The 23,127-nt window shown below is 39.3% G+C and overlaps 1 protein-coding gene across 2 annotated transcripts; it reads right to left on the bottom strand.

Annotated features, from left to right (window-relative positions):
* Positions 1–1,211: 1,211 nt before the first annotated feature.
* On the bottom strand, positions 1,212–20,221 carry RIPK2 (receptor interacting serine/threonine kinase 2). 2 transcript variants are annotated; one of them, XM_027892492.1, is made up of 11 exons: positions 20,031–20,221; positions 17,062–17,215; positions 15,744–15,899; positions 13,284–13,441; positions 10,160–10,209; positions 9,768–9,929; positions 6,836–6,921; positions 6,566–6,655; positions 6,051–6,156; positions 2,901–3,080; positions 1,212–2,305 (listed from the first exon to the last, which is right to left on the bottom strand). In XM_027892492.1, the coding sequence occupies exons 1-11, from the start codon at positions 20,219–20,221 to the stop codon at positions 2,172–2,174; spliced, it is 1,467 nt and encodes a 488-aa protein (XP_027748293.1). In that variant the 3' UTR covers positions 1,212–2,171. The 2 variants fall into 2 exon arrangements, with proteins under 2 accessions (XP_027748293.1, XP_027748294.1); XM_027892493.1 differs by having other exon boundaries at positions 1,212–1,971.
* Positions 20,222–23,127: the final 2,906 nt, after the last annotated feature.

Below are 23,127 nucleotides of genomic sequence, written 5' to 3'. Positions count from 1 at the left end.
GATATAATCTTTTAAAGATCTACCCCTAGAGAAGCCTCTGTTCTTATAGTTAATAAAACCACAGTTCAGGAAAGCTCTTAATACACGATGAATTTTGGACTCCCTGCTAGACATCATTAGGTTTGCTCTAGAAAAAAGCACAGCTAGTCATTGCTTCATGATCCTGGTCTCAACTTTCTAGTTTGCATTTTCTAGCCTCCACAGAGAAGAAGGATAAAAGGCAAATTCCCAGTTTATACCAAATACTTACTTTATTAAAAAGAATTTTAAGCCACTCTTATTCTGTGCAACACACTGAACTCTTGTGATTCAGTTCACAAAATAATAAAGGTAGTGAAAAAGTAAGCTGTTGGCAATTACTAATGACCACACTGAAGCTTGAATCAATGCAGTGCAGCAGATCTCACATCTCTATAGGTTTGAAACAGCCATCACTTACCAAATTTCATACAGTGTTAGCAGAAATTGAAATTTATTAGTGCTTGCAAAAATAATCTGCCTGTGCTGTGTTCTGACAAGTTAAACCAGTAATTTTTTTACCAGTCTTGAAGTCACCTAGGTAAAGTCACTAAGGTGTTCTGAAATGAGCTGAAAAAAAAATTCCACATACCTTTTTTTCTCAGGTGGCCCCATTTGTGCCTCAACCTGTCGTCATTATCCTTCAAAAAAAAATGATGGCAGAGATGTTGTCCAGAGAAGGTTAAGGCAGGTCACGGCAGGAGAGACTCGTGCACATCACTTCCAGCTTGGCAGGGCAGGGCAGTGCATGATTGTTCCTTGTACAGACCCAACTACTGTTCATCATGTAAATGCTAAAAATACAATTTAATTAGAAGTTTGATCCAGCAACATGATTTTGTGGCAGATGACAAAGGTAATGGAGGTATTAACCAGGGAAATGTAAAAGACGTATTAACTGAGGATACCCTTATATAACCTCTACCTGGATCTCATCCTGCCATGATTTCAAGAATAGTTTAAGCAGTTGTAACCAAATAACGTACAAGGCTGTAGTTGCAGCCTTTCTAATGTATCAGTTCTGAGCAGAGCAAAGGTGACAAGCATAATATCTTCCTTGCCCTCAAGGCTTCTCTTTGGACTCACATTCTTCTTGTGCAGTGGTCTGAAGTGCTTGTTGTGGCAACAAAATGGGGAAAACAAAACAAAACAAAACAATTTAAAAAAACCCTGTAAAAATGCAATGCAAACTTTATTACACACACAGCATAATAACCCCAGAATAGAGCATCTAGATTATTTCCCTCCTCTATGGCAAGGAGCAGATGGAGGGAGAAATACAAATACTGCACGTTGAGATGAGCTGTCTCAGTCCTGTGAGGTGAAAGGCTATGTATGAACAGCAAATATGTAAAATAGGGAATATTTAATGTTTTTCTTTGTCATGTATAACCAAATTGTTCTAAAAAGTGACTCAAAGAGTGTAAAATGTTCGGCTATATGACTGCACTCCAGCTGGTTAACTGGTCACTCACCAAATGCAGGCTAGATGAACTCAGCATCATTTCTGAGACTATAAAGGCATAGTGAGGACAAAGCAACACATATATAAAACTACTATATAGAAACAAGAGTCATGTTGTAAGAAATATTCACATGGCTTCATACAGAGAGAATAAATTTAAGGATACAGTTTTTGAGAATTAGATACAATGTCTGGATAAGGTTGAAGTCCTAGCTGTTTGTTATCTTTCAACTTTTGTACTACAATGCTGGCAAATTCCTCTCCTTGGCTGTCTAAAGTATCAAGCAGTTGTCGTACTTTTGATGTCCTTGTAGGTTTGGTGCTTATAAGTTCATAATCTTCTTTCATGAGTAAAGATTTTGCTAGAAGAGCATCCAGTGATTGATTCAAACATGCTTCAGTCATCTGATCAACAATTTCTTCTCTTTTACTTTGGATCCATTGATGAGCTTCATTCTGCTGTTTGGTTTCCAATTCAGAATTTGAGACTGGAGAGGATTAAAAAAAAGAAGGGATTGTAACTGTCTGTCAATAAATGTTGCCACAGAACAAAGAAGCAGCTGAGAAAGAGCTCCTAAAATGTTCCAATTTGTCAAATTTGATGGTTAGAGTATCTTTTCTATCTGAATCACAGAATAATTTAGGTTGGAAGGAACCCTCAAGGAGGTCATCTGGTCTAATAGCCTGCTCAAAGCTGGGCCAACTTCAAGCATAACTCAGGTTGCTCAGGGCCTTGTCCAGCTGAATTTTGAGCATCTCCAAGTGATGGTACTTCTGCAGCCTCCATGAGCAACCTGTTCCAGTGTTCAACCCGACATGGTACTAAAAAGAGAGACGTAGTAAATTCACTTTCCAGGGGGATTTTTATTGAAGTTTACTGAAAACATCCCTGTAGCTTCCTGGTATTTTCCTCAATATAAGGATTCACACAGTGAAAAGGTGTCAGTTCTCCTATTTCCAGAAGAGGGATGATGCAACAGATCTTTATAAAATTGCACATTGTTGTGTGTTTCCTCAAAAAAATGTATTTCTGAATAAGTCATCATACATTAAAATTTGTGTTAATTTTTTGGAAGTACACTTTTAACATTATTTGATGGATAGGAATATAATGTAGTGGGCTCTCGACTAACAGAGGATGTTAGCTGAGATTCTGAGTGAGATGCTGACACAGCTGCTGCTTTCTCTTTGCCTCATCAATACTGAACAGAAGACTGACAGGCCTAAAAAGTGAGAAGCGACAGGCAACAGAGATGACTAGTTCAAGCTAAGTTTTTTACCCATTCTGCTGGACTGCAGCACTGCTACAGCAGTGGAAAAAAGATGGAAAACAGTTCCAGTTTCCATTTCATACACACTTATATTTGATGTTAGAACACTTATTGTCAGTCTTGTAATTAAATAGTGTTTGCTGTACCTGAAGGAATCGGTGATGACTGCAGTAAACATGATGCAGAATTTGAGGCATCTGAAATACTCCTTTCAAATGAGGGAACATTACTGTATGGATGCACAAGAAGTTTGGCACTCTGAGTTACAAAGATATTTTCATCCATGCTCTGGCTGTTGAGAGAGTGTAGACACCCAGAATTTCCATCTTAGAAAAACAAAAAAAGGAGAAAAAAAAAAGAGCAAGATGTATTATTTCTATGTTCAAATAAAATAAAGCCATCAGAGACTATTTACAGCAATTCCATAAAACAACTTATAAACAAACTACTTTCACACGATATACAACATATTAGTCCTTATATTCAAGTTCTGAACATTTATGTCCCTTATACTGTACCAGGGCTTGACCATGGGTTTGGGGGTCTTGTTCTATTTTAAAGAAGCACTGAGACTATAAATCTGGTAGATGTGAACTTTAATGAAAAAGCTCTGTTTGACAGAAATTTTTTGTAGGGACTAAAAGAACAAAATAAATCCTCTGAGTAGCTGGAGAAGTAACTAGAAGTCAGCATGAAAGCAGACTTATTTATTTTGATGAAGTTTGGCAGCACAACGAAGGTGATAACATTAAAAGAAAGATTCAGGTGTAGGAAAAGGACATTAGGAGCAATGTTAACATTCAGTAGGAGGCCAATGGAAGCTTTTTGTAGTCCATATAAACATGATATGACTTCAAGAAAGCTTCATGTAAACTTTTGCAAATAAAGGAAAAAAGTATTTCTATCAGGTGGGAATCTTAATGGTTTCTAGTTTTAGGACTTTTTTATAGTAGAAAAGGATGATGGGTGTGAAAGCAGCAGTAGGAATGACTCAAAGAAGAGATGACAAACAGCTGATGAGAAATATAGTACAGGACATATGCCTAATTCTGTAAACAGTTTCCATTACAGACTTTCACAGTGTTACTTAATAAAGAGATGTTAACTATGAACCAGAGAGATGCAGATATAAGAATTCAGATGAACATCTAAAGACAAAATGAGGTAGCCCCATGGACAACTCGGGATTACCTGTCCAATGGGGGAATCTGAAGGTGTATTCCCAGTTCACTGTGGACCTGTAGAAGAATATGTCTATAAGTACATGGAGCAGGAATAGGAAAATGAGGAAGAAATTACATTCTAAGTATTTTAAAAATAGTGGACTAGAACTCACAGTAATTAGTATTTTATTTCATGAACAAGAGAGAAAGGTGGGCAGAGCTATGTAGTGTGAAGCAGCAGATATTATCTACTGCATGAATGAGAAACAATTAGCAGACAACCACTGTGAGTGAAAGATGATTTTAGAGAAGTGTTTTAATTAGCTCTGCTGGGATAGATTGTTATTGGTCCTTAGGCACACATGTTTAATTTAATAACATAAAGATAAAACTACTGGGAGCTTACTGATATGAATGACCTTGACCAGTGATGACAGCATAAAAAGTATAATCATAAAAACACAGAATCGTTTAGGTTGGAAAGGACTTAAGATCATCAAGTCCAGCCATTAACCCAGTACTGCCAAGTCCACCACTATACCATGTCCCTTAGTGTCACATCTAGCTGTCTTTTGAATATCTTCAGGGTTGCTGACTCAACCACTTGCCTGGGCAGCCTGTTCCAATGCTTGACAACCCTTTCTGTGAATAAGTTTTTCCTAATATTCAATCTAAACCTCTCATGGTGCAACACAGGGCCGTTTCCTCTCATCCTATTGCTTGTTAATATTGTTTGTTGGTTAAGAGACCAACCCTCACCTGACTCCAACCTCCTTTCAGGTAGTAGGGAGCAATAAGGTCTCCCCTAAGCCTCCCTTTCTCCAGGCTAAACAACTCCAGCTCCCTCAATGCTAATGAGATTTATCCAGATGTCATTCAGAAAAAAACCCAGGTTAACACAAGTTATTTAGAAAGAACCTAGTTGACCTAGAAGACTGGAGTGACAGAAGTGGAAATTCAGAAGGAAAATATGAGATTTAAATTTTCTGCTTCAAGCAGGGCTAATGATTGGAAGCGAGATGAGGAAAAAAAACCCTGGGTAGATTATTCTGTAAAAAAGGATCTTGTGAGAAAGGAAAAATACAATTCTAAGGTACACTGAGTAAAGGGTTTTTTTAAGACAGAGAAACATTTGTCATAGTACTAAGTAGAGGTCTGGTACTCTTAGTTTGATCACTTAAGTTAGAATATGCATGAGGAGGACTAGTAGAATACCAGGAGAATAAAGAAACATATTTTACAAAGGGACGTCAAAAGTTCACCTAGCAAAACAAAGTATATTAGAAGATTACTCTCTAAATCAGAAATGAAATGGGAAGAGGGAAAAGAGCTGCTCAAACTAAAAGAAATGCCCAAGAAAAGCTTGCTACGTAAGGGAAAAAACCCTTAATTTATGTCCTTACTTTATAGCAGTGAAGTCAATTTTTTGCCTCCTTTCACATTACTGATCCCTGCAAAGCCAGAGGATACTCCATTCTTTTGAAATATGTTTGCATTCCATCAAGGGAATAAACTTAAATGCAGTTTTAGTTTCACAATATATTGCTATTCCACCTTGGTCCCATTGCATTTTCCTGGCTTCTCATGTCATCAGAACTTCAAAACTGAGTTTTCTCCAGGGATTTTGCCAACTTTTATTTAGAAAAAGGGACAGCTACAAAAGGTCTGTGCAGATACTTTTGCAAGGCAATCTATTAAAGCCACTTTTATTAATTGAATTAAAAATGATCTAGAGGTTGAGCTGAACTGGAAACTTTGAGTTTACTCAGCTTCAAGAATGCCTAAAAATGTGTAGCCTTTTTATATTTAGAAGTAGTTCACAGATTAAAAAGCAAAGAAAAAAAAGGCAGTTAACTAAGCCACCAGGAGTTTCAGGGACAAGTAAATGTCGTCTCTGCACTAACAACCCAGAGCACGAAAACTGAAGCCATGAGCTGTGGAGATTTCTCAAGTGACAGGAACAGAAAATCAGAGCTTAAAAACTCTAGTTTACTCAAAGCACTAAGTTTAAAAAACATATTATTTTCCAACATAAACAGAGACCCAATTTTCTACTAAGCAAATGCAATGTCACAACGGGAGTGTAAAGCTGCAATGGCAACTTAAATTTACACAAAGTCAAGAGTATCTCACCTGATGAAAGGATATTACACTGTTGGACAGAGTTGAGTTTTGCTGTATCTGGAGAGATGCTCCGAAGGGGAAGTGCACCACATTGTATGGAGCCAAAATATGTTTCCTGAAATAAATCCAGGTGTATATTAAACATGAATGTTAAATAAATATGAAGCTGCAATTTTTTTTCAGATAATTACTCCATCACTGCTATCTAAATGCTCAATAGACAGCACAAATAAAATACAGTAAATCTGAAGAAATCATATAATCCTAATACTTGCATTTTTCTCAAGGTGACAGCAATTTTTTATACAAGTTTAAATACTAGTAAGAACCAAAAGCAGAAGCATTAAGGATCAAAATAGCTCTATATGGCTACACATTTGTTACATTCCAGCTCAAGTGATGAATTTTATGCCTTTCCTGACTGCACAGGAAAGTAAAGTGCAGAACAACTCCCTTTACTAAGTTAACCCTTCCTTAAGCTCACAGGATCCCGACTTACCAAATGCAACATGTAAAATATTTACCTTTTGGGGATTCAGAGGTATATTTAGAGAAATCTGCTCCACATTTGCTTTCTTTCCACTCTTATAAATACATTGTGATTCATACAGTGACTGGAAGAGACATTTACCTGTATTAAATTTCTGCTATAAGACAAGATGACAGCTCTGTACAAACACATGCTTCAACCAGAAACAAGATTAGATAAATGACAAATGAGATCACATTTCTTTTAGCAAGCAAAAGTTACCAACTTATTTGACCAACTCACGACAGTAACAAAAGCTACTTACCTTTGATCTCTTTAACACAATTACTGCTTCCAGCATAGCTGTTTCATCAAATGTCCGCAGAATTGGCTCAATGTCTATTAAACATTCTAAACAAAGAAAGAGTACTTTGTGAATGGTTTGAAGTAGAAATCAACTTGTCAGTTTGCTAGAGCATCTTTCTTACATTTACAAAAATAATGTGCCTATTGACATACACCAAATCACATGCTGCAAAATAGAAGTTTCCTGCTTCCACATGTTAAAACAGTTCACACTACTAAAAGAAACCCTGTCCTGATCTACCCACCTCATCACTCTGTAACAAAAGAGATCCAGGACTGTGCTGCAAGTCTTGCATTCCTGGAATGGACAGACTGGTGAGTTTGCTATGTTTCAAGGTAGACCCATCAAGCCTGATTAGCTGGATGGGACCAAACACCATGAGACCTCAGAGTGGGTTGCTAATTTCCCACTCCAGCAGAGGTGTTAAAAATTTATACAAGGAAAATAAACACACCCCCAAAACAGCACTATCCAGAATACATGCTCTGAGGCAGGGCATGTGAGGATGGAATAGTCAAGGCACTGACTATCACATCCAGTGAAACCAAATGGTACTGTTCTCATTCTCATCAAAGGCAGCAAGTCAGAGAAGCTAAAACAATCTGCTCACAGAGGGAGGCACAGGACAATACAATAAAGAAATGACCACCTCTGCTATGCTCCCTTGCTTCCAAAAGTTTACAATACTAAATATTGCAAATTTTGAGATGACTATATTATAAAAATATCTTTGAATCTGTGCTCAAATACAATAAAACCTCAGGAAAGGATGATATGTATCAGAATTCTACTGCATTTCCATGAACTCACTGATTCAGCAGAACTCACTTATCATACTAACAATCCATCACACTGCACCCCTCTTAACATATTTTTACTTTTTATTATAATTTTACCATTCTTCTTCCCTATTAACTTTTACCCACTAGCATCTTCAAGACATACATTCAATACTGGGATTCTTATTTTCTTGTATCAGCTAAACCAGAGTTTTAAAGGCATATAATTTTCCACACTTAAATACTAGTATTGTTAATTTTTGTTGACTATAATTAAATTGTAGGTAAACACTCCAAGTATATACATAGAGACGGTGATAAGCAGTCTTTATCCTCTGTTTCTAAGAGGAACAGACAGGTTAGCTGAGCTTTTCTATTTACAGTTTATTTAACAAAAAGGGGCTTTTGGTGTTTTTTTTGTGTGTGTCTGCGTCCTTGTCCTATGGTAACTGCAAAATTTCCCAATAGTGAGCTTTACTTCCCTTAATTTTGCAACACTTTTGTAACTTCCTCTTTCTTTTTATGATAGTAGAGGAAAAGCAATGATATGCTTTTTTTCAAAGACTGTCTTACTACAGACACAGCACTAATAACAGGACCCAAGTTTGGTCACACTGTAGTACATATCCCAGGTAATAATCACTTCAGTTAATCCCCTTTTTGTTAATTGGTAGAGGAAAGCAAGAATGCATACAGAAATAACATGATGAGTCTATTTTTTTTTTTTATTTTAGAAAATATTGTAAATAGATATATTTCCTTGAATTTGCTTGAAAAAAAAAATCCACAATTTACACACAAATCAGACTCACTCCAACATAACCTGACATTTCAAAATGTTCTTAAAGCAAAAATCAAAATGCCTTAAAAAGTAATGAAAGCTATTTTGGACTGTAAACTCAACATGGAGATGCTGTATGTGTTTGGATGTTTCCCATTTTGTCCTCTGCAAATGGATGCAAAACCCCAAAGTTATGAACACAACCAAACAAATATGACCCCTCCCTCATCCCCATCAAATCAAATCAAACCCTAAAAGCAAAAAGCACCAACTAAAAAACACTGGTATTTGAGTAACTGCATCTTTGAGCAAGAGATCTCTGTACTGTTCTATGTTTGAATACTTTCAGTAACTCTCTTACTCTACATTTTAATCTGTCCAAGGTGACACAGCTTTCTACACTGAATTAGAACCACATTTTCTAAAGGAGCTGGAAGTTTGTAAAGCCCATGCAAATTAAACAAGCACAGCGAGGCAGCTGCAGGAACCACTGTTCACTTCACCACCCTGACATATGCAACGCTCACAGGAGCAAATTTCACAATTGAAAACAGGTAATCCCTGTCTGCTAATTTTGACGGAATTACCTTTATGCAAGTTAAGTGTGCTGGTTAGGTTCCAACACCGGCTTTCAGACATAAAGCCAAAACTTTTCCAGTTCACACTATGCCACTTTAATCTCTACAAGCTCACACTTCAGTCTTTTCTCTAAATTCTGCCATCGATTTTAAAAAAGGCTGAACATAGCTGTATTTGGTTTCATGGACAAAAAGCTGAACATAGAAAAGATGAAAAGTTAACTTCTTGTTTGATAAAGGAGGGGGAACAATCAAAGGTAAAGCCTCAGTGAAATAGATTTATACTGAGATGCAAACACAAGATGAAGTTACCACGGCTTATCTGATGTGCAATGGTTTGTTGGTGTGTTCCCCAGCTTGCTTGTAAATCCCACAGTACTTATTCTATACTCACTTCCCCCACCTTAAGAAACCAAAATCCTCTTCCAACAATGAACAAAAAACCCTCCAAACACAAGTAGTTAAACAAAACATGCTGCTTTTTTACAGTGAAATTAAGAGATGGTAAATGTAAAAGACTTCAACAAACAACATGGTTTTACAGTACTCATGTAATGGCATTCATAAAAGTGGTGGAATATACATGGTGGAATCAGCCAAGCCCCTTATCCTAAGAAACAAGACCGAGCATGTATATTTCTTCACATCTTTACCACTTCCCCTTTGCTACTATAACCTTGGTCTGTAATTACCAGGTCCAGCAGAAATCTCATAATTTAAAAATCTTTTCTCATTACGCAAGGTAAACTCACTTAAGAACGATGGTCTTTTATCTGGGTTTTGTGCCCATCCACTTTCCATCAGTCTTATGATGAGCATTCGATGAGGAATGTCCATTGATAAACTTTCTTCACTTAAGTCTAGTCGTTGTCCTTGTGACACGCTGAACATTATCTGCAAGGGGTCTATAACCTCTGGCAAAACAGACATCATGCAGTCATTAGAAATACATGCAATATAAATAGCTTGCTATAGAAGGAATAATTCAGTTTGCAGATATAGTATTTACAGTTCATCCAATAAGTTTATGTTTCTTTAAAAAACAACATTATAATTAAAAAAACACAATGAAGTCCCCTAGTACCCAGATATCAGGATTAACCTTTATGTAAGGTGGGAAACATAAAGGAAGATGCGGCCTTACCTTCAAATGGCCGTTTCCTTGACATCACTTCCCACATGATAATTGCATAACTGTTTAAAGTATAAAAAATATAGAAGACATTATTTTAGATTACCAACACCTAATAACACAATGTGCTCAGCTTTACATTTTGTTTAAAACATTTTGGCAAATGGTCCTGTAAACACACACGGGACTGACTGTAGCTAACTACAGTGATGGCTGAATATATGAAAACTAAGAGGAGTTTTAACCAGTGACTTCAACTAGAACTAGTTAATAATATTAAATACAGAAAAGGTTACATGGCACATAAACTCCTATTCCAAATCTGTATTAACTTTGCTCTAGTAATATGTTCTGAATTATGTACATGCAGTTTAAATCTCAGCACATAAATTAAAGTGAGTCCCAGAGCCCCAACTGCTCTGTCCTAACAGTGATACTGTGGCACCTCCCCAGTCCAGACTGACAGTCCCTGACATTCCTGAGGGAGGCTGGGTGTTAGCAGGGAGGATGGCTTTGACCCACACCTAAGGTGTGAACTTCCACTCAGGATGCATACTCCAGCTTCCCCTCCCATATATACGCTTTCAACACATACAATCTTCTCTATAGGAAGAGATATCATTCCCACACAGCACTCACTTTCCAGCAGTGACTCCTGAGAACACCACTCTGAACTACTGTTAGGAGACTGAACACACATCTGCTTACTCAAACTGGTGACCTTTTCTTTCCATTCACATCAATATGAATGGGAAGTGGTTCAGGGAGTACAAGCTGCTTCACCTTTAGTAGACTAGTCACTATTCAGCCATCAGGACATATTAGAAAAGGTAACTTCACACAACTTTTTAATTTGAATAAGTTTAGATTATTTCATTTAAATAGAGCATGTAAATCCTGCTCCTTTTTTCAGATGCACATCACAAACAAATTTTCATCAAAGCTATTACTACATTTTATGAAGCTCTCCAATTTTCTCTTGGCATATTCTGCCATATCTGAATGAAGCTCTAGTCCATGATTTATCCCAAAAGGTCCTAATACTAATTCCACCATTTTACTCAAGTATCTGGTTCCGCTACACAGATTTAGAAAAAACAATCCAGGCTAAAGCTTCAGTGCTTCCGTAACTTCAGAATAAATGTGAGGTGCTGACACATGTTTAGTTCCATGCTCCCAAGCCAAGTCTTTATAAGCATTACCACATTATTGTTCCAGATAATAATCACCATGGTAAATTGCTCTCAAGGCTTGTTCCACACACTTGGTTCAAATGTACTGAGCTACTTTCCTACATCACTAAGAAATACCAAATTTGGTGTACATGCAATTGCCTTTAATGGCAACTAATGGCTACTAATTAAGAAGAATAAAAAAATTTTAAGAAAGAAAGAACTGATGCTTAAAATCAATCAGAGAAATTGAGTTTTCCTATCTATTTATTCTGTTCACATTTTAACATTAATCAATGATAAAATTTATTCATGTAACTTTTAATAAAAGCAGTCCTCCCTGTTAGAAAGTATGATTTTTGATGCATTTCTGATAAATTTATGCAGGCTGATTTTTTTGTTCCTTTTGTAAGAGTTAATGCTGCTTGATTGTTGTTTAAACAACTTGTTTCTTTAAGAAGGATCCTTCCTCACAAATTAGCTTAAATATCTCAACAACATTCAGCTGTGGTCAGCTAGACATCCAGCTTTTCATTCAATTTGGAATCTCTCTACAATTCAAAATTATTTTCTCAGTTCTACAACACTGAAGCATTTCCCTTTACACTGTTCCTATTTTTCTTTCTTATTTCTGCTTTATAGAATCTCCTTCTGATAGTGAGTTGTACTGGATTTGTGTAGCCAGGTGGGCGGATATAGGGGTGGCTTCTGTGAGAAGCTGCCAGAAGGTTCCTCCATGTCTGGCAAAGACAATGCCAGACTACTCCAAGACAGACCCCCTGCTGGCCAAGGCTGAGCCCATCAGGAATGACAGCAACGCCTCTCTGATAACATATTTAAGAGGGAAAAAAAGTTACTGCACAGATGAAATTGCAGCCAGAGAAGAGTGGAGTGAGAACATGTGAACAACAATGCAGACACCAAGGTTGGTGCAGAAGGAGGTGCAGGAGGTGCTTCAGGCACCGGAGCTGAGGCCCTGCAGCCCATGGTGCAGATCATGGTGGAGCAGCTGTGCCCCTGCAGCCCATGGAGGTCCACAGAGGTACAGAGACTGACCTGCAGCCCATGGAGGAGACCCACCAGAGCAGGTGGATGCCTAAAGGAGGCTGTGACCCCATAGGAGGCCCATGCTGGAGCAGGATGCTGACAGGAACCTGCTGACCCGTGGGAGAGGAGCCCATGCTGGAGCAGGTTTTCCTGGAAGGGCTTGTGGCCCTGTGGGGGACTCACTCTGGAGCAGCCAGTGTCTGAAGGACTACACCTCACAGAGAAGTGACTCACAAGGCAGCAGTTTGGGAAGAACAGTCTCCCACAGGAGGAACCCCATGCAGAGTAGGGGAAAGGTAACTCTCCCTGAGCAGCAGCAGGAACAACCTGTTATGAACTGACCCCCATTCCTCATCTCAGTGTGGCGCTGCAGGGGAGGAGGTAGAACTTGGGAAGGCCTTGTGTGGCCTTTCTGGAGGTGCTTCACTGTCTCTCCACCTTCATGTCTTCCTGCATGAACTGCCATCTTTCTTTCTGATGTTGTCTCAGTTTCTTTTCTTTCTTCTCACACAGTTTCTTTCCTTCCTAATTTATCAGTTTTCTACTCAGCCCTTCTGTTGATCTGTTCTCTCTTATTATCTCCCATTTGCTTGTTATTCCTCTGCATATGTTTTTTTCCTAACAAACATCTCTCTTCCTAATCTCCACTCACTCACTAAGACACCAGTCATACTTTTTTTGCCCATAATATACCATTTTTCCTTTTTCAGTGTTTTCCCAGTCTGTATTTTCTCATCAAAAGATGAGGAGAGCAGGCATGTTGCTATCTGTACTCTTTGGACAGGAACGTCAAGAAACTTCATGTGCCCCTTAAGGGTAAGGGATAATTAACATAAATAGAATATGTTAAAATCTAGGTTCAGAAAATCAAATCTGAATTCAAATTTAAAAGCCCACTGGAGAACAACATGAGTTACCTGTAGATATCATGTTTCACACTTGCCCGGGTTTTCTGGCTGGGGTTGTAGTCTTCAGGTGGCATGTAGATAATTGTCCCTCCTTCTGGCAAAGAGGATTCACTTCGTGATTGAGACATGGATATGATGCGCCATTTGGACATGCCAAAATCTGCAATCTGGAAAGGCCAAATCAGACGTTCTTAGAAGAAAACCAGGATTTATCTGTTGACAGTTGTTAAAAATTCTTGAATTATGCCCGGAAGAAGGGGTCACCCAAAGTCCTTAACCTGACACGCAAAGAGTGTGGTTTCTCTAGCAACAGGAAACATCAACTCCACTTCATAAAGCATTCCCAGATCATGAGTCATGCTATCCCTCTAGCATTGCCCTATGATGTTCTTTTAAGGAAGAACTCATATACTCTACGGCTGGGGAATCTGCTATAGAAATCTGTACCTTATGACAAAAATCACCTTCTTGTGTTGAAAAAAAGCAAATAAAAATCACTGATTACTTCTAGCTACCTAGTTATGAAGAAAGCACAAGTTTAGTATAAATCATAATAGCTCTACGTAACTTAGCTTGCCAATATTCTGAGGCAGTTCTTCTCTCAGAAAAATTTTTGGGCATTTCATCTCACTTATAAAACTATGATATATTAATCCTGAATTAATAAATTTGATATTCTGAAATTCTGTTCTGCAAAAAGCTGCTGAATATTTTCTTTAATGTGCAACTTAGAGCCTAGTCTCTTTCTACAGGTTACAGTACATCTACATAAAGACTTAACTGACTTCGGTTTACATCCTCAGACATCCGTAAGCCAGCACGCAAGACATCAGAGTAGGTTATGGATAGGGACACAGCCAGCAAAAATACACCCGCTGGCTGAGCTGCAGAGTGTCTGGCATACAAGGGAGAAAGATATGCAGCCAGATACCAGCTCTGCACTTGCCCGGCATTTGTGTAAGAGCAAAACCATTTTCAGTGAAGATGCCTGTGCAAGCACTGTGGCAGCTAAGATTAAAAACCAAGCTTTCTGAAGAGAGTACACTCAAAATACCCAATGAAAAGTAACCTTTTTTCTCTAGAACTCACTCTCATCAAGCCTTCCTCGCTGTAATTTGCCTTAATTCTTGCTCATTCAGTAGATGAGGGACAGTCAGTAGTGCTCAGTGAATGGTGTTACTTTGATACATATGCAATACTTCTTCTATTTGGCATACATGATAACCTTCCTTGCATTTCCTGTCAGCTGTCCTAATTCTAGAGAATCTTGCTTCACCTCTAAAAGACACTTAGAACCCTAAGGACACTCCTTACAGGAGGCAGGGCAAGTGTGCAACAGTTAAGCATTTCTTTTCAACTGCTCCAGCAAAACAATTGTTCAGATGCACTCAGGCAGAGCACCAGACCACACCGCTGCTGTTAGGGATTAAAAACGGAGTGGATAAAAAAATTACTTGGACTAGTCCCCTGATCAGGTTTATCAGGAAGCTCGAGAAATACCAGCACAACTGAGTGGGAGGAGGTATGACCTGCTGAGGGCGTGAGCAGAGAAAACGCTGCATGAGGCACTTTGCGGCCAAGAAAAATTTCTGTGCAACAGAGAAAGAAGAAATCAGCACTAGATCTTTGCTCACAGGACTCATTAAGAGATTCATCTCATAGTAAAAAGTGAAAAATTCACCATTCAAGTATAAATTCAGTGCAAAATATCTCCTACTTCCATTACTTGAATAATATATTCTATCAACTATAAAAACAGAGAATCTTAAAAAAAAAAACCAAACAACAAAACACAAGAAACAACACACCCAACTCTTGCAGTTATGGAAGCATATAACAATTTTGTCAGAAGTACTTTTAGTCTTTTTTTCACATCATGGCAGTGATATTTTAAAAGGCAGAATTAAAGTTTTAAACTACTGTTACTTCTCTGTGTATGTTTGCTTGTTCTCAGCAGTGTCAAAAGGCCATCTTCACGGTCCAATTTTCAGAGTTATGTTTTACATGTTCTTATACTACACTAAGAGAATGGATAAGCATATATTGCATGATAAATATCCAATGGGCTACTAACATTTGAATTTGACCTACTGTCTTCCAGAAGTAACTTGTCTGAGCATCTCAGACAGGCAGACTTTCTATTTTCTTCTCAGAAAGGGCCAGACGTAGCTACCCTTGGAAGGCTGACACACAAGAGCATCACTACTGCTGAGTATCATCCACTGCTTTAGCAGAAACAGCCCAAATTCTTTCTTTCTGGTCTTTTCAGATGGATAAAATCTACACTCGAGCAACGTAGTTTTCAAAAAGAAAAACTCAGAAGTTCTGTCTGCAAGGATAGAAGAAAAATTCCAGCATACAATCACATCCTCTCTGTATGGCCAAAACCTCACTCTTCATCCTCTAAATTAATTAAAACAGTTTCACTCATTCTAGATGCTGAAGAACATAAGAATTAAATAACTCTACCTTGACATGAAACTCATCATCCAGCAAAATGTTCTGGGTTTTTAAGTCATGGTGCAGCAGTGGAGGATTCATGTTGTGCAAATAGTTCACTCCCAAGGCAATTTCGTAAAGAATGCGGAATCTCAGGCACCAGTGAATGTCAGGATATGCATCTTTCTGCCAAGATAAAACCAGAAACCCAGAATATAATCCTCTGTTTTGATCTAACAGCACAACACAGACTTATTTTAGAAAAAAAAGAAAGTGACTTGGGCAAGGAGCAATCTTTTTAAAGCATACATTACACAAACTCCTTAAAAAACTGTAATGGAGCATTAAGACTGATTAGTTGTTAAAATAAATGCATAAATAACACTGCATAAAAATGTTATGTTTCCATCCCCTGGCATTCACGTAATAGTTCATGACTGCTATACGTGATATAGAGCATTTACTACATTACTCATTCATGTGGAAATATGAATTACAGATGAACTTCTGCATTAACCTTGCAACCCACAGATTATGAGTACTACACAAAGGAAGTCAAGAATCACATCTTCAACTGACTCTGGGGGAAAAAAAAAGCTGTGTTGAAACTAAGCACAAAATATTACCTTTATAAATATTAATACACCTAGAAAAAGGTAGTAAAACTCAACTGAAATCTTAAAATTTATATTGACAGTAATGCCTCTACGAAAAACCCACAGATGAGCTCTCTAATGCATGAGAAACGTACTGATTAAAGGTACAGAAGAGGTGCTGTTGAGACAACTGCAGGAGCTTTACAGGAGCAACAGTGTATGTTCAGGTCAAGATAATGTGAGCTGCTGAGAGTTCAGCACAGGAGAACTTACTCAGAGAATAAGATCTGGTTGAAATATTCATATCTGTTTAGATTAACAACATTTAGCTTCTCTAAACTAAAGTCAAAATCTTAAATTTATTTTTTAGAAATATCCAAATTCGGTAAAAAACCCTCAATATTTATACTAGCAGTAATTCTCAAACCCAGGCTGAAGTACACATAAGTATTTCAGCACCTAACTAGAGAACAACAGAGATTTTTAAAGTGACTCTACATAGTAATTCAACATAAAGCTAGAATAGGTCACAATGTTAAAGGAAAAAGTTCAATAAAACTTAAGTCTACTGAGTTTGGTTGTCTTTCTGAGATACAGAAAAGTCTATCAGAGCACCAAAACTACTAATGATAATTACTGTCCTTCAATGTGAAATATTATTCATCATACACTTGACTATACTAATTAAGTATGGAAATTGCAATCTATTTGAAGCAGCCAGGTATCTATTTAAAGACTGTAAGTACACTTACCCCATGCAATAGCTGGTTTAATGACCCATTTGTCATGTATTCTGTTACTATTCCCAGAAATTCAGGCTCGTTGCAAATTCCCAAAATTGGCAGAATGTAACTAAATCTGGCTTTGTGTAATATCTCTGCTTCTTTTAGAAGGTGATTTCTATCACTTAAAGAAAACAAACAAACAAACAAACAAAAACCATTACCATACCAATACTAAAAGACTCAAAACAAATGTTGGGTTCACTATATTCTCTGTCAATTCCCTGTCTCTGTGTGCAGCACCACCACCTTTCAGCATTTGATTTCTACCACGCTGTTTTGATAACAAAACAACATAAGACAAATTAGAATCTGCAAATGCAAAGACAAGATAGCTTCCCCGGTTTTGTTGTACCACACAAATCCATTTCCATCACGTGTTTCATCAGTGTTTTCAGTAAACAAGGATGCAGTCAAAACTCCCAACTTCCACCATTCTTTGTAACAACCAGCTACATTTGTCCTATTTTACCTCAAAACTCCTCAAAAACTTGGATTTTATGCATCTTTACGAATTCAGACCTTGCAGCACGTGGATTTGAGAAGCTCAAGTTTTATTTGTGTATGCTTCTATCCCTATAATTATTAACTCTTTGGTATGCCTTATATCTCAAATGGTCTTGAAAAAAATGAGTTTGTTGACAAAGGATAATTCTGAGGTAAAAGATTTAGATCTCACACCAGCAGACACTGGTACAGGTAGAAGAAGTACATGACTAGAATATCCAAATACAGGACACTTACAGCACATTTAAGACTGATCCTTTGAATGTGAACCAGTCTGATTCAGAAGCAATAGGGCTGTGCTGGGGCACAGCAGTGTACAAGCCAGGGCTATTCCCATCACTATTTGTTCAGCACAGCTCCGTGTCAGTGTGGCTACACAGCCCCCGGGAGAGAGCCACTTCTGTCCATCAGGGCAGTCTGGACCCATAGATGTGGATCTAGCCCTCATAAAGAAGAGGGTGTCAGGGTATATGGAGAAAAGAGGAAGCCTGGAGAACTAAAGCTTGCTGCTTTTACAATAGGAAAACTTTGACTTTTGATGGATGTGAAATTGAGGTCCTTATCTATGTGATAGAAAAAGACTTTTATTATAGGAAACTCTAGGAATGCAGCCTTTGAGAAAAGCATGCAACATAAGACACAACTCTATCCCTTCCTCTCTCTCTCCAGAAAAGACTAGGTTTGAAGGAAGCTAGGGGTTTTCCCGGACAGAAAAGCACATTTGCATGGGATTCAGCTGTAGCTGGGAAAAAAATTGCAACATACCGAAGTCTATTTCTGGGTCTATAAGTCACTTCACCTTTGTCTGCTCCATTTAAAAGGGCACTGAGTAATGCCTAAATGAGTACATGGCCACAACAACTTCCCAGCTGGCTTTGCTCTTTGGCTGCTCACACACCATATGCTGGGATGCATAGGACAGACTTCCTATTTACGGAATTAACTGCACCATCAACTCTTCCCTTTTCTTCACAACACTTACAGGCTGGTATTTTATCCTATACAACCAACAAATCACTTGCTGCAGAGACTCAGGTATAACAGATTTCTTACAGCTTTCTGTCTTCTGACAGCATATCTGAGCTTTGCATGATATAAGGTTAGGTGACTGAATTATTTTGATTACCTTGCTTTCCCTTTTCATCATAATTTCACAGGTTAGATGTCACACTAATCCAAACTCTTGCAAGGTTAAAAATAACATTTGGTGTTTTTCCCCAGCTGAGTTCTGAGGATAAACACCGTATTTCTGATTAGCAGGGATTTAAGCAGACATTTAAATAAAAAAACCCAAAAAACAAACCCACAAAAACCACAACACGCCCTTCATCCCCAGCTTTTCAGAGAACACAACATAACTGAGATTTCAGGCAAGATTTCAGAGATAAAGCCCATGTAGACATACCCGAGTAATAAGAGGTGAAAGAGCTTAAAACAACCTGTCATAATCTAGTATACTGGTTCACAAGACTAGCAGCTTTTTTGAGTGAAGTTACCCTGCCTAAAGGCATCGTACTAGATCAGAGAAACCTGAGGTAATAAAGCTGGAAGACACCGAGATAAGACTCAGGAGGCAGGTTTGCAGTCAGACAGGTTTCAGACAGCCTAGAAGAGGCAAATTTGCATTGATATGGTAAAATCCTGGCACTGTAGGGACTGAATGAGACAGAGGTGAATGAAAAATTATAACCTGCTGCCCCCTTACATGGAGTGACAGCTCCTGTAATAAGCATGCTGCTGCTTGGGTCCCTGGAAATTGGGGACCACGACTGCAACACTGAAAATATCAGCTGTACATGGGGGCCTACAAGCCTAATATTTTAAATCAGCTTCTCTCAGTACTGTGAGACCTGGGGAAAAAATAATAATTGTGCATTGTGTCAGAGAAGCTACTTCTGGGAGCTAGAAGTAATCTTTTGTGCATATTCCCTATATTCTTTCTCTCTCTGTAAACTACAAATCTATTAGTAATCACTGCACTTAAATACCCTGCTGATACTTCAACAAAACGGTCAGTATCCAACAGGCTCCGAAAGAAGGCAAACTGTGCCAATCCCACCGTGCGGAGGAATCAAGGTGCACACTGTATAATAAAAGCCTCGAAAACAAACAAGGTAATTTGTGTCTCGCTGACCGAAACCGAAACTACCCATTTCCAACAATCGAAACAGAGGAAGCTCCGGGGCTGGTACGTGCTTTCTCGTGGCTCAAGCTGATTCACTCTTTATGGGAATCCCTTTCCCACGGATTTAGTGTAACGCTGCCTACCAGAACACCAGGACCGATTCACCGACCTGAGAATCCCAAGCCGGCACCTCGACCCCTTTCTGGCTGCGTGGGACCCCCTGCTTAGTTTAGGGAAAGGTGAGCTCAGCTCGGTCCTTGCCCCCAGCGATGCCCCATCCCGGCCGACCCTCTCCCCACCCTGTTACCTGTCCAGCAGCGGCCCCTGCAGGGACTTGAGGGCCACCGGGACCCTCCAGTCGGCGTGACGGGCGGCGGACACGGTCCCGTAAGCGCCCCGGCTGATGAAATGCAAGTCCGAGAGTTTGCTGGAGGGGATGGAGGGAAGAGCGTAGCTGATGGAGCCCGTCCGGCCCTCACCGCCGCCCCCGCCGCTCATCCTCGCACTCCGCCGGGCGCCGGGGAGCAAGGAGCTCCCTCCCTGCCGCTCCCCTCGCCTCCCCGGCCCGCCTCCTCCCCAGTGAGCCCGCGATCCGCTCCTCCTTCTGCCCCACGGAGGAGCCACTTCCCTTCCGCACGGAAAGTGCCTCCCACCGTTCCCGCGTGGGTGGGAGGAGCGAGCCGGGGGAGCGCAGAGCCGGTCCCAGCTGACCCCCGGGAGAGCCGTGCCGGGTGGGAGGGTTCTCCTTCGGGAGGCGGAGGAGCGCGGTGCCGGCAGTCATCCCTCGGCCGTGGATGGAACATCCCCCCACCCCATTCGGAGGGGCATTCCGCAGGCTGGTGAGGGGGAGAAAGCTTCCCTCTCCGTCCGGAGGGGCGGCGAGGAATGTGTTAGTTCTGTTCCCGAAAGAAGATGCAGGATGCAGATCGCCGCAGTGATTTGTTCACTCCATAGAATCATGGAATGGTTTGAGTTGAAAGGCACCTTAAAAATCATCCAGTTCCAACTCTCCTGCCATGGGCAGGAAACCTTCCACTGGACCAGGTTGCTCAATGCCCCGTCCCGTATATATTCATTGCTCAGGTGAAGTGAGAAGAGTGTTATGTTATGCACTTTTTTATCTCCTGTCTGTACGAGGAAGACTTTGAAGGATGCCGGCATTTCAAAAAGTTAATTTCGAAATTTCCTGTAAGTGCGAGTTCACCCTTGACCCTGCTCAAAGCAAACTGCCTGATAAGCTGAGGTGTTTATGAGAGCTTCACGTCAGGGTTGCGCAGGACAGTTTTGTAAGGCCTGTTCACCAAGTCAAGTTCTCACAGACTAACAAAATGCTTTAATTTAGAGGTAGAGGTCTGTAGCTTTCCACAAGGAGTGACAGTTCCACAGGATGAAATAGAGGTAAACAGCAAACTTTTCCATGGGGGTGGATCAGGGGCTAAGCATCTGTGGCTTTTCACCTCTTCTCTTTTCTCGCAGTAGTGGATATGGACTGGAGAATGAGGGAAAGGAGCTAAGTTTTCAGACTGCGGTATTGTTCAGTATTTCACAGCATTCATTTTAAGGCATGGCAACTATTTTTCCATTCTGTCTTAGTCCTAGTACTTTAGCACCAGGGACTTACTCTACTTTCAGTTTTCACTTAGCCTGTGTCCTTTAGACCCACTAAGTCATTTGAGGCAATGTTTGCAATATGCAGGTTTTGGGTATCTGTTTATACATGTCCCTCTCTATATTTATCATGTTGGTAGTACTGTTTGTCGTACCATTTCACCTTTGATATATAAGAAGGATGTTGTTTCCTAAGGAAAATATTATGCAATGGACAATTACCGTGAGCATGCACTACAAAACCACTGTGTAAATACATGCTTATGGCATTTCCCATTAAGATATTTTGTCCCTATACTAAAAAATTATTCGCACGTCTTGTTGCCACGTGCTGTGTTGATTTAATGTATGTTTATAGTTTTAAGTATACTAACTTAAACCCCAAGGAAATTACTGTGGTTCTAAAACGTGGATGTAGAGGTAGCAGTGTTGGTGCAGTGCCATGCTTCCCTTGGCATGCCTATTCCTGGCACAGTGTTCCTGGAATCATAGGCACTGTCACTCCCTAAGCTCTATCCCTAACAGCAGCTTAGGGGCAAGGCTGAGGTCCTTAAGTAGATCAAACTTTTGATGAAACACAAGTTTTTGTTAAATACTGTTTCTAAATGATGGAAACAGTATTGAGATCATGTGGCAGATAAATAGTAGATAAATATTTCTAGTGGCTTGATTCGTGTTGTAATGAGTATAATTCTCTTTCTTGAATTTAAAATAGAAAAAAGTGGTTCTGAAAGTGTGACAGCTACGTCCATGAACTTAGTCTTCAGCTTGCAAAATCTAGAAGGGCAGCTACTATGTGATGAGTATATGATGATACAGACTTGTAAAATACTTTTCTTTCCTTGCATCTCTTTAAAAGATCAAGTAAAGTAACAACTGAAATGAAACACATTTTCCAGACTGAGGTGGTATTGGCTTTCTGAGACTCTTCCCTGTGGGCATCATAAGCTGTACAGAGCTTTCATACTTCTGCTGTAAACAGGTATTCATACAGATGTTTAGAAGCTATGACTGTGTGTTGGTATCCAGGATGGATCTCAGTCTGGATGTGTTACCTAGCTGTAACCAATTTGGAAAAGACTTGGAAAGAGATCTACCTGTGCATCATTTTCTTCCACCTCATATTCTTCCACCTCAGTTGCCTTGTCTTCTAGTGCTGTGCTTCCCTTACAGAGTGACGCAATATTCAGAGAGGACAGATACTAATAGCTCCCATGAAACTGTGGCATCTGGACTGTGATGATCAGCATCTGTCCTGCCTCATAAGTACAGCTTTATTTTGGCTCTGTTAGCACCATCCCTTGTTTTTTCAGCCTGCTTTTTTTTTTTTTTTCCTCTTCTTTTTGGTGATATTTACAGGTATTTTGCAAGAAGGATCCTATTTATGACATGACTTAAAATAACAGGCCCAGCAAGATGGAGTTATTATCTTGCCCATAAAATTTGGGATGATTGTATAATAAGCTGTCATATTTTTAGCAAAGTAGTGAAAAAAATGGTAAGTGATTAAAATCAAGTAGTGAAAGTAGTTATGTCTCATAAAGATAATTGAACATTTGCTTAAGTCACTAATTTCCTATGACCATATAACATTTAATATCCATTATCAACATTTACTGGATACGACAACCTTGAAGACAGGAAATGCTAATCTTAAATGCACCAATTTGTAATACTTAGATAAGCTACATGATCATATGAAGCAATATAGAATCATGTCAATAGTCAGAACATGGACTTAGATACTTAGCCGTTATACATCTGTGCTGGTTTAAAGGCAAACTGGCAGGAGAAAT

The sequence above is a fragment of the Empidonax traillii genome, unplaced genomic scaffold (assembly GCF_003031625.1).
Source record: "Empidonax traillii isolate 1590-97213 ecotype Southwest subspecies unplaced genomic scaffold, ASM303162v1 scaffold355:size2308892, whole genome shotgun sequence".
In the NCBI taxonomy this organism is placed as follows: domain Eukaryota; kingdom Metazoa; phylum Chordata; class Aves; order Passeriformes; family Tyrannidae; genus Empidonax; species Empidonax traillii.
Note: the sequence above shows the minus strand (reverse complement) of the source record. Positions and strands in the feature narration are given on the sequence as shown.